The sequence below is a fragment of the Carlito syrichta genome, unplaced genomic scaffold (assembly GCF_000164805.1).
Source record: "Carlito syrichta isolate Samal-C Ts95f unplaced genomic scaffold, Tarsius_syrichta-2.0.1 Scaffold309314, whole genome shotgun sequence".
NCBI lineage: Eukaryota > Metazoa > Chordata > Mammalia > Primates > Tarsiidae > Carlito > Carlito syrichta.
In genome coordinates this window covers 271275-284011 of record NW_007253410.1, presented here as the reverse complement: position 1 = coordinate 284011, position 12737 = coordinate 271275, and the positions used below count along the sequence as shown (strand labels likewise).

General features: G+C 40.8%; 1 protein-coding gene across 1 annotated transcript in view; it reads right to left on the bottom strand.

Annotated features, from left to right (window-relative positions):
* ESYT2 (extended synaptotagmin 2) overlaps positions 1-12737 on the bottom strand; it is a 75103-nt gene that overhangs the window by 39555 nt on the left and 22811 nt on the right. Inside the window, exons 7-8 of the mRNA XM_008067148.2 lie at positions 8525-8580; positions 2262-2382 (exon numbers count right to left, since the gene is read on the bottom strand). Of these exons, the coding sequence (XP_008065339.2) occupies positions 2262-2382; positions 8525-8580 (177 nt within the window). The remainder of the gene's footprint in view (positions 1-2261; positions 2383-8524; positions 8581-12737) is intronic.

Below are 12737 nucleotides of genomic sequence, written 5' to 3'. Positions count from 1 at the left end.
TAGTGACGCGAGGAGAGTGAGCACAAGCATCCCTGGGGAGTTCTCCTGGGAGAGGGAATGTTGAGAGCAGAGGTCCTGGCACTATGCTTTTTCCAAAGTGCCCAATAACATAGGGTCTTGGGGGTCACCAAAGATCACTTACTACAGTAAGTGATAACTAACATAAGCTGCATCTGACCTGTTACCAAGCGTATATATGCAGTAACTATGCTGCTCAATTTTTAGAACCCTATGAAATACTGTCATTAGACCAATTTTATAGAAGATGAAACTGAAACTTTGAAATATGTATTATTCATAGACTTTGAAATAGGTATTATTCATAGACTTCCATGACTAGCATAAGCATAGTCCTTTTCCTAAAATATTGTTTTATTGATAAAAGAAAAAAGTCACATATTTCTTTCAAAACTAATCAAGATGCCCAAGTAACCTTTAGGGAAGGGTAGTATTCTGCCTCCCAAAACCTTTCTAGAAAATTATAGGGTGATATTCCTGACTCAATCAGCACAGGAAGATATGCACCTCTGCAGATGAACACATTTTTAAAACTTCAAAAAATTCTCGTTTATGTGTTCATTTGCCTAAAGCTTAGATAATCTGGCAACATCTTTCAACAGCTTTGGCTTTTAAGTCTAGCATGAAAGGTGGTAGGATCCAGGCAGGCTCAAGTGCTCACTTGTACTCAGAGCATAAAAGGCTGAGCAGCCAGGGAGTCTGAGGACTTCTACATATAAAGAGATTCCTGCATTTCCAGAGATGAGAATCATAAGTTAAGAGAAAAAGGCATTCTTTTCTAATATGTAGTATCACATTAAATCTGTTAAATGAGTACAATATAACTAATTTGAACACCGAATTAACTGGGGTATTGTTACTCCTAAAGGAAATAAGGATGATAGCCTTATCATCCAAGTGTGGTGGCTCACACTTACAGACCCAGCTACTTGGAAGGTTGAGGTGGGGGGACTGCTTGAGCCCAGGAGGTCAAGACCAGTCTGGGCAACATAGCAAGACCCCATTTCTAAAAACATTTAAAAAAATTATCCAGGTATAGTGGCAGACACCTAGTAGTCTCAGCTACTTGAGAGGCAAAGGTGGGAGGATCCCTTGAGCCCAGAAGTTTGAGGTTCCAGTAAGCCGTGATTGTGCCATTGAACTCTAGCCTGGATGACAGAGCAAGACCCTGTCTCTAAAAGTAAAAAATAAAATACAAAGATGCTTATGTATGTTTGTTGATTTATGCACTATTTCTGAGATCTAATTTAACCAGCAAAAGTAAAAAGGCATCAGAGAAAAGCTATCTACTTTTCACTTCAAGGAACAAAATTAAAAATATTATACTTGCTGAAATTGGACCAACTTAGCACCTTCTGTTTTAGTATAAGTAAACAGTGTGGTATGCATCAATATGGCTACTTACTGCAAACAACACCACTGCAGTGTTGTTTACTTGACTTCTGGAACCTAAAGTTCAGACAGACTAAACAGATGGGGATCCAATATCTGAGTTGCTTTAAGATCTCTCATTAACCTACGAGAGATCCATTAGCCTACTCCAATCACCCCTTCCATGACTAGCAGAAGGAATTTCATGTTCTTGACTACTAAGTACTCGCAATCTTTGAATGCAATAATTTAGTTATTACTTAGCTTGCTCAAATGAAGGTAACTCCAATGCCAGCTCTGTGTGCTAGGTAGCATCCCACTTCACAGATGAAGATGCCAAGTAATATGCCCACAAAAGCAAACCTACCACTCACTGAACTCAGGAGCTGTGACTCGCATCTTGTTCCGCCCTTTCTATTTAATCCAGCGGAGCTGTTAACAGAAGTACTGCTTCTTCCAGGTTATTTAAGTGACTCCAGAGGAAACCATATTCTAATGTCTGAGAGCAATCCATTTTAATAAAAACAAATGCACGTATATGCTTTCTGAGGTAATGAAGTTGTCTGTGCTGTATACAGCTGTCATTTACGACTTGCAACAACATTTGACAAATTAAATATCTATCAGTACCATTGAGGAATGTGGCTGTGGCATGAGAACTATGACATCTCTGTGACAAACTCTAGGGTCAGTGCACATCAGTAAGTATCTTAAGGAGAGTAACAAAAGCCACAATCACTGCATCGAGCCCCACATGGCAAGTTGGCTACTGGGGGAGACCCAGGAATCACGATGCCCAACATCACACCCACATATTTGCAAAGGTCCCAATCTCTGTTTCTAAACATTAATGGATGCCAAGATATGCTTACCTTTGGTACAGGAAACCGCAACTGAGCTATCTGAACTTCACTGACAAGAGGAACGGTGATTCGATTGGGAAGTACCAGATAATTTGATATTATATCCAAAATGATAGTATCTGATAAACCACTGTTAATTGGGAGGTAAAAAAGAACAAACGGACCATCAGACATATCAACACTTGCTGTCACATTAATAACAAATTTACCACAGATATGATGCAATGTCCCATTTACTGAGCAGGAAATGTCTAACTTCTCCAGCACAAAAATTTTTTGTTTTGCTTTGTTTTTGAGTTGGAGTCTCTCTCACTCTGTCGCCCAGACTGGAGTGCAGTGGCCGCTCCCAGTCACCGCAGCCTCAACCTGCTGGGCTCCGGCGATCCTTCTGCCTTAGCCTTCCGAGTAGCCAGAATTACAGGCGTGCGCTACCACGCCCGGCTAATTTTTTATTTATTGTAGAGATGAGGTCTCGCCAAGTTGCCCAGGCGGGTCTCAAACCCGCAGGCTCAGGCAATCCACTCACCTCAGCCTCCCAAGGTGCGGGATTACAGGCTGAGCCACCGAGTCCAGCTTCTAGCACAAAATTTAAAGCCAGCATTTCAATACTTCAGCTATGATGCTGCCAGGGTGACTATGATACAGAATTTATTCTTAGAGTGCAGGGTAAAATTCTAGCTACATTTCATAATTCCTAAGTGATATGTCATACATTCCTACTCCATCATATATTTAACACTGAATAACAAAGATATAGCTTATTAAATGTTTTAACATGAAGTGTTCCAAATATGCACAAATATGCAGAGAACAACATAACAGACATTCATTAACCCACTCCATCTTCACATACATATTACATTTCTCCCCACTGTCATATACTGGCACCAATGAAGTAAAACAACTTAGTCTGCTCTCTCTTCATACATTATCAAACACTTTATTTGGGTACTGAATACTTCAGTAACTTTGAAATACTATATATTACTGCACTGCAAATTCATAAATGTGAATAAAATAGCCTAGGGTAAAGGAACAAACGTACTTTCAATATATCTTTTGCCTATTATTGAGGGTAAGTGTGAGAACTAAATAATGCGTATGCAGCAGCACTTTTTGAAAACATTTATAAAAGTTTTGTGATTGAAATGTATTAGACAATCCCTGTGGCCATGGCAGCTTTGGCACAGGCAGCTCACCCACAGTACCTCCTCACCACGACCCTCAGCACTCTCCCACGGCCAACTGTACAAGCTGCTCCCTGGTCCTCTGTGAAAGCGGCACCTGCAGTGGTTGCCTGGCTGGATGTCACTGTGTCCTAGTGTGTCCTTCAAAACCGCTCTTCATCTTTGCTTGTTTCTACCACAACCCTCACCTCCTGTCACACCTTCAGCACTCAGTTTCTAGCTGCTCACTGGAACTCAATAGGGATATTTCAACAGGGACAGGCATATTTGTGGTATAAGGAATGAATTCAGGCATTACTTTACTTTATAATGTATTTGGTTCCTTTTTCTAATCAATTAATACAGCACATGGATACTCATGCTATAAAGCTTGGGATACGATTTCATTATATTAGGTTCATGGTTACTGAATATTTACTTTGATAACATAAGACTTGTTATAGTTGTAATTTATTTGATAGAAAGTCTTTGAGTGAGAACTAGTGGTCACAATTTAATGTATATATTAAATTTTATTATACATAATTTATATGTTATTTTATTATAAAAGATTTACATAATTGTAAATTATATATACATATAATATATGAGATTTTTAATATATCTTTTTTATTCCAGTCTATTTTGAATGATACGTATTTCTTTCTAAGTTATGTAAGTGTATAATTTGAATCATATCATTCTATCTATATGGGATATACAGAGGGCGACAAAAAATATACACACATTTTAAGAAAGGAAAAAAATTAAAGTAAAATTGTAATCCTCAATAAGATAAATACAAGTCACGTTTGACTTCTGCAATTACAAGAGGTACTAAAAGTGGTTATTACCATGAGCATCCAGGCACTTCTGATTATGGCAAACATCTCTTAACATTTCTTTAAATGTGTATACACATTTTTCTGGCACCCTGGTATAGGAGTATATTTTGACATTACATGTATAAAATCTATACATAAAATAATAGCTAGAGGCTGGGTGTGATGGTGTGCACCTGTATTCCTAGCTACTTGGGAAGTTGAGGAGAGAGAATCCCTTGAATCTAGGACTATGAGTCCAGCCTGGGCAACATACTCATCTCCAAAAAATGCTTTAAATAAACAATAACTAGAAAACATTACTGTATAAAAAAACTTGCCTATGTGTAAACTGTTAAATGAAATGGAGCTAAATACGTATGTATATGTTTGTATGTATTTAGGTATATGTATCTATCGCTTTTAAATCAAATAATCTGAAACTGTCATCCCCAAACTATAGGCTTGCCAAAGGCAGAACAACATTATCTATTTGAATATACTCTTTCAGGTTGTTTTGTTTTGTTTCTGAGCTGGAGTCTCACTCTTTGTTGTCCAGGCTGGAGAGCAGTGGTGTGACTATACCTCACTACAACCTTGAACTCTGAGGCTAAAGCGATTCTCTTGCCTCAGCCTCTCAAGTAGCTAGGACTATCAGCACAAACCACTGCACCCAGTTCGTTTTTACTTTTATTTTGTAGACACAGGGTCTCACTTTGTTGCCCAGGATACTCTCGAACTCCTGGCCTCCAAGCAATCCTCCTGCCTCAGTCTCCCAAAGGGCTAGAATTACAGGCATGAGCCACTGTACCCAGCCCTCAAAACTTTTTTCCTACACTTAACTGTGTAGACATTTGCTGTTTTCACCAGTTAACCAGAATTCTTTCCCCCTACTTCTAGTGAACATTTTTCCTTTGAGGGATACCCTCATTTCCTGGAGTTTTCCCAAGCAAGTGACTCATTTCTTTGTCTTCTATAAGGGTATACACAAGACCCAAACCTGATCATCAGAATCACAGGAATCTGTCCAAGGATGAGTAGACACAAGTTACCCCAGGAACTTTTGCTGAAACTAGTGGAAAAGGTGACCAAGTTCACAAACAAGAAGCTTGCAGCTATACCGCAGAGTGAGAGCCTAACTGGAAACAAAGCCACAAGAGGGAGATTCACTCTCTGCTTGGGTGAAGAGCTGGAGAGAGAGCCCTCATGGTATCCCATGGCATAACATGGGCTATGTCTGAAATGCCTCAGAGGACGCTCCAGGCTTTCCAGTTATGTGAGCCAGGAAACCAGGCACCAGGTGAGTTCCGTGAGCAGCCATGTGACTGCTCTGTGCACAGCTATGTCCCATGCACAAAGAGCAGCAGCAGGCTCAGGGCAGGCACTCCATGCCCATTTGGTGGGTGGCTGAATAAGCTGCCTTTTAAAAGTATTACTTATTTACTTATTTATCTTCTTTAGACCATTTGAGTCAGGTTTGTTGCTTGCCACTAGAATTCTAATCAACTCTTGAGCAAATCTTTTAAAGTTGTACTTTCTTTCCACAGATTATTTTAAGATAATAGTCTTTTTCTATATACGGTAAATCATAGCACCTAAAGAAGACTTCTTATGCCTATGCCTCAGATGATTAAAATCCTAATGTTTCCTAAATAATAAAACAAAATTCTTTCTAATGGCCTTCTCAGAGGCATAAACAAACATACAGAAAGTTTTAAAAAGTCTAAAACCAAGTTTCTTTCTCCCCCTCTCTTTATTTATTTAGAGTCATGGTCTCACTGTTGCTCAGGCCGGAGTGCAGTGGCACACTGCAGCCTCAAACTCCTGGACTCAGGCAATTCTTCTGCCTCAACCTCACAGGTAGCCAGGACCACAAGCTCATGCCACCACTGTTTTTATACTTTTTTTTTTTTTACTAGACATGAGGTCTCATTATGTTGTCCAGGCTGGTCTGGAACTACTGGACTAAAAAAATTCTCCTGCCTTGGTCTCCCAAAGTGTTGGGATTACAGGTGTGAACTATTGCACCAGGCCTCATAATTTAATTTCTAAGCTATTTTAGGGGAAAAAAGAGAGAGAGAGAATATCAAACCATCCACTGGAAAAATGTGTAACTTTAGCCAATAAGTAATGCATTTTTTTTTTTTGAGTCACAGTCTCAGTCTGTCATCCAGGCTAGAGCGCAGTAGCGCACTAATGGCTTCTGCAGCATCAACCTGCTGGGCTTAGGCGATCCTTCTGCCTCAGCCCTCCAAGTAGCTGGAACTACAGGTGTGCACCAACATATCTGGCTAGTTTTTCTTGATTTATTGTAGAGACGAGGTTTCGCCAAGTTGCCCAGACTAGTCTCGAACCTCTGGGCTCAGGCAATCCTCTCGCCTCAGCCTCCCAAAGTGCTGGGATTACAGCTGTGAGCCACTGCACTCAGCCAAGTAACGCTTTTTTTTTTTTTTGAGTTGGAGTCTCACTCTGTCGCCCAGACTGGAGTGCAGTGGCATGTTCCTGGCCACCGCAGCCTTGATCTGCTGGGCTCTGGGGATCCTTCAGTCACAGCCTTTCAAGTAGGCAGAACTACAGGCGCACTACCACACCCAGCTAAGTCTTGATTTATTGTAGAGACAAGGCCTCGCCAAGTTGCTTGGGTGGGTCTTGAACCCGTGGGTTCAGGCAATCCACTCGCCTTGGTCTCCCAGAGTGCTGGGATTACAGGCTGAGCCACTGAGCCCGGCCTAAGTAATGCATTTTTAACTTTCAAATAAAATAGTAAAACCAGCAAAGAAAGTTTGGAAGCTGTAATTTCAAGTCTTCCTGTTTGGTAGTCACCAACAGTTTGCCATGGTCCCATCCAACCCATCAGATAGAGGGACTATGACAACTAGAAAGACTTCATGTCTCTCTGAGCAGGGACAAGTCCTTCATGGCCTCAGGTGCTGTCATGGGACATTATTCTTATTTTTTTAGACATTAGATTGCTGCGGAATAATGAAAGGACTCCCAGTGATAAAAAATGGAACCTCATGTTCCTTGTCTCTCATACTCAAAATCCTGGAGAAGTCTCGTAAATTTCTAGTCCACACTGACCCCTGTTCCTTTCAAGGAGAAATGAATAAAGGTAACAAAACGTAGAAAGGGAGGGGGTGGCTATAGTTTGGACAGACAATGGGAAGGGTTAGTTTTGAAACATACATTAACTTTTAAAGTTTTCTTTTTATTTATTTGTTTATTATTTTAGAGATGGGGTGTTTCACTATGTTGCCCAGGCTGATCTCGAACTCCTATTATTAGCTTCAAGTGATCTTCTTGTCTTGGCCTCCCAAAGTCCTGGGATTATAAGCATAAGCCATCGCTCCTGGCTGTTAAGTTTTTCTTTATTGTTTAAGAAGGCAATAAAGCAAAATTTACAAAATGATTTATAGAATAATAAAAGGCATCTGGGCTCGGTGGCTCAGCCTGTAATCCCAGCGCTTTGGGAGGCTGAGGTGAGTGGATTGCCTGAGCCCGTGCGTGCGAGACCCGCCTGGGCAACTTGGTGAGACCTCATCTCTACAATAAAGTCAAAAATTAGCCGCCCGAAGCCGGGCTTGGTGGCTAAGCCTGTAATCCTGCGCCTTTGGGAGGTTGAGGTGAGTGGATTGCCTGAGCCTGCGGGTTCGAGACCCGCCGGGCAGCGAGACCTCATCTCTACAATAAATCAAAAAATCAGCCGGGTGTGGTAGCGCATGCCTGTAATTCCAGCTACTCGGAAGGCTGAGGCGGAAAGATCGCCAGAGACCAGCAGGCGAGGCTGTGGTGGCCGGGAGCGGCCACTGCACTCCAGTCTGGGCGACAGAATGAGACTCCAACTCAAAAAAAAAAAAAAAAAATTAACCACCTGTAGTTCCAGCTACTTGGAAGGCTGAGGCAGAAGGATCGCTGGAGCCCAGCAGGTCGAGGCTGTGGTGGCCAGGGGCGTGCCATTGCACTCCAGTCTGGGTGATGGAGTGAGACTCCAACTCAAAAAAGAATAGTAAAAGGCTGCTACTTTTCAAACTGCCAAAGTGATGAACAGAGGCAAAGGAAGGGTAAATACTCAGCCCAACACTCCTACAGTCACTCCACTGTGGTATTTGTATGCAAGCAGTTTTTTACGTGGCTAGAACAAAACTCACCTATGCTTTCTTTACTTGCTTCTCACAAGAGCCTGTGGAGAAGGCACTAATTCTATCTGGACTTTACCATCTCTGAAAATGTACATGACATCATCAACACAACAGGCTAATGTTTAGGGACTTGACATGACACTTACTTCAATCCAGGGATATCCAGAAGATTAGTCAGTCCTGTCCAGTTAATTTCCAAGAGCTGTTTTTAAAAAAAGGGCGAAAAGATTAAGTACCCTAAATAAACTATTTCCAATTACCAAATCAAACGCACATAGGGTTGTGTCTTTATAAACAAAATGTGTTAGTACTCTACACCTTTTCCCCCCCACTTTGGAATGCATCAAGGACATCTTTCCCTGGTGGTACACAAAGAACTGCCTGTTTTTGCTTTTTGATGACGATAGTAGTTTTCCTGATAATAGATTTCTCTAGTAAAACCATAAAATAATTTATTTACTCATTCTCCTATAGACACTTAGAATACTGACAATTTTTTTCTTTTATTATAATTAATGGTTCTGCCAACATCTTTTTACAGTCATTTCTTATATTCGTATGCCCACTAGCATTAAAAAACTGGGATTTCAGGTTGAAGATTTATGTTCAACTTTTTTTTTTTTTTGGAGTTGGTGACGAGGTCTCACTAAGATGCCCAGGCTGGTCTCGAATTCCTGGGCTCAAGCAATCCTCTCGCCTTGACCTCCCTAAGTGCTGGGATTACAGGCTTAAGCTGCCGTGCCTGACCTATGTTCATTTTTAATTTTAACAAATAGTACCTGCCCACCCACTAGAAATACTATACCAATTTACCTCCCACCAAAAATGTATAAGAATGTCCTTTTTCCATACTTTTACAAAAAAAAACACACACACTATAAAAATCAGCCCAATTGGCAATTAAATGATGACACTTTACAATATCTTAATTTGTATTTTCCAGTGAGCAAAACATGTTCTATCCATTCATTCAACATTTGTAATTATTTATCTAAGGATAATTCCTATATAATTAGCTAAGATTCCATTAAGTAGATATGGACTGGTAAATGCTATTGATTAGAAATACTACTTTTCCTAATACAATTGCATATAACAGAATTACTGGTGTTTTACATTTGTAGAAGAAATGCAAGTGAAATTGCATGATCTCAATTACCCACATAGTTGAGTAACAAAACTGTTCAAGTCCATTTTGGAATTAGGTGGTTGTAAATAAATATGAACTACAAAAGTCAAGTCAAGATTCCTTTGGATAGACCAAAACTTGAAGGAAAAAAAAAAAAAAAAAAGCCAGGCACAGTGGCTCACGCCTATAATCCCAGCACTTTGGGAGGCAGAAGCAAGAGGACTATCTGAGTCTAGGGGTTCAGGACCAACCTGGGCAACTTGGCAAGACCTCATCTCTACAATAAATCAAAAATTTAGCCAGGCATGGTGGCACACACCTGTGGTTCTAGCTACTTGAAAGGCTGAGGCAGAAGGATTGCCTGAGCCCAGCAGGTCAAGGTTGTGGTGGCTGTGAGCACTGCACTCCAGCCTGGGTGACAGAGTGTGAAGCTCCAACTCAAAAAAGAAAAACAAAAAACAATTTAAGATCCTGAAAGACTAAGATTTCTTAGCATAAGAGAAATGAGATATAAATACAGAAATCGGGGGAAAAACATGCAAATAATCTTAAATTTGGGTTGTGAATATCAGTATGAAATGTGTTTTATTTCCTCTTTAAAATAAATGTTATATTCCTGGGTCCACTCATTGAATAGGCCTAGAAACAGTGGTAACTCAACAGTCTCAGCCCCTGAACTATGATCTCTAAATACACTTTCCACTAAAAGGAACTGGAGAAATATATTTTTTTTAATGGCTGATTCCAGGACAGGGGCAATTATTCTAATCACCAGTAGGAAAAAATGTTATAATGACGATGGTATTATAACTAGGGATACAAAATTGTGTGAAAAATAGAATATTCCAAATCACCTAGCTAAACCTACATATTCTAAATCATATGAATAAATTTATAACCTCTCTGATTTAAGGGCTCATTTTCCTTTCTCTTCTCATACCATAAGATCAGAGAGTCTCTTCAGAGCCTAAAAAGGAACAAATATTCCCTGTCACAACAAAATATCCTGGTTGTACAAAAACACCTGCATATGGGAAAACTAAAATTTAAAAGGGCATTATAAGGCTGGGTGCTGTGGCTCACACCTGTAATCCCAGCACTTTGGGAGGTGAAGGCAAGATTATCTGAATCCAGGGATTGGAGACCAGCCTGGGCAACTTGGCAAGACTTTGTCTCTACAATAAGTCAAAAAATTAGCTGGGCACAGTAGTGCATGCTTATATTCCCCGCTACTCAGGAGGCTGAGGTGGAAGGATCACCTGAGTCAAGCAGGTCAAGGCTGCCGTGGCCGTGATCATGCCACTGCACTCCAGCCTGGGCAACAGAATAAGACTCTGACTCAAGAACATAAGGAAAACAAAAGGGCATTATAACAGGATTTTATCATTTAGTTCTGAATTGTTTATTTTATTTTTTTATCTTTTTGAGTCAGGGTCTCATTCTGTTACCCAGGCTGGTATGCAGTGGTAGCATAATCATGGCTCATCGCAGCCTCGACCTCTTAGGTTTGGGTGATCCTTCTGCCTCAAGTCTCCCAAGTAGCTGGGACTACAGGCACATGCCACCCATGACTGGCTAATTTTTTGTAGATGAGTTCTCGCTATGTTGCTTAGGCTGGTCTCAAACTCCTAGGCTCAAGCAATCTTCCTGCCTCAGCCCCCTAAAATGCTGGGATTATTGGCATGACCCACTGTACCCAGCCTGAATTGTTTCTCTGGATCACTAATCTACTTCAGAAAATAAGAATGTATCAAGATACAACACAGAATTTTGCACTTAACTCAAGTTACAATGCAAGAACTCTCATGACACACTTATCAGAAGATAGCCAAGTCATGCCTGCTTCATCTGCATAGTTATGAATGCAAGAGCCACACAAACTCCATGAAGAGGTTGCTCTGTTAAGGAAGGTAGCAGGTATGTTTCTAAATAAAATGAAGTAGACCAGTACAGTTAAAGAAAAATAAGGGTGATAGAATTTAAAAATGCTACTTAATAAACAAATGTTCCTATACAGGCACACCTCCAAGACACTGAAGATCAAGTTCCAGAGCAGCACAGTAAAGCAAACAGTGCAATACAGGAGTCAAGCAAATTTTTTGGTTTCCCCGTACATATGAAATTATACTGTAGTCTGTTAAGTATGCAATAGCAGTGTGTCTAAAATAATATACATGTCTTAATTAAAAAATGCCTTATTGCTAGAAAAAAATACTAAAGAACACCTGAGCATTCAGTGAGTAATAATCTTTTTGCTAGTGGAAGATGTTTCCCCAGTGTTGATGGCCACTGCCTGATCAGGATAGTACTTGCAGAAGGTTGGGGTGGCTGTGGCAATTTCTTAAAATAAGACAATAAAGTGTGCCACATAAACTGACTCTTTCTTTTACAAAAAATTTCTCTGTAGCATGTGATACAGTTGGACAGTATTTTATCCACAGTAGAACTTCTTCCAAAATTGGAGTCAGTCCTCTCATACTCTGCCACTGCTTTATCATCTAAGTGTATGGAATATTCTAAATCCTTTGTTGTCATTTCCACAATGTTCACAGCATCTTCACCAGTATATTATTCCAGCTCAAGATGCCACTTTCTTTGCTTATTCATAAGAAGCAACTCCTAGGGCTCGGTGGCTCAGCCTGTAATCCCACGCCTTGGGAGGCTAAGGTGAGTGGATTGCCTGAGCCTGAGGGTTCGAGACCCACCTGGGCAACTTGGTGAGACCTCATCTCTACAATAAATCAAAAATTAGTCGGGTGTGGTAGCACGTGCCTGTAGTTCCAGCTACTTAGAAGGCTGAGGTGGAAGGATCACTGAAGCCCAGCAGGCCGAGGCTGTGGTGGCCGGGAGCAGTCACTGCACTCCAGTCTGGGCGACGGAGTGAGACTCCAACTCAAACAAACAAACAAAAAAAAGAAGCAACTCCTCATCCATTCAAGTTTGATAATGAGACTACAGCAATTCAGTCACATCTTCAGGCTCCACTTCTAATTCTAGTTCTCTTGCTGTTTCTACCTCATCTATAATTACTCCCTTCACTGAAGTCTTGAATCCCTCAAAGTCAAACATGAGGGTTAAAAATCAACTCTTCTAGCCGGGCTCGGGTGCTCAGCCTGTAATCCCGCGCCTTTGGGAGGCTGAGGTGAGTGGATTGCCTGAGCCTGCAGGTTCAAGACCTGCCTGGGCAGCGAGACCTCATCTCTACAATAAATCAAAAAAATCAGTCGGGC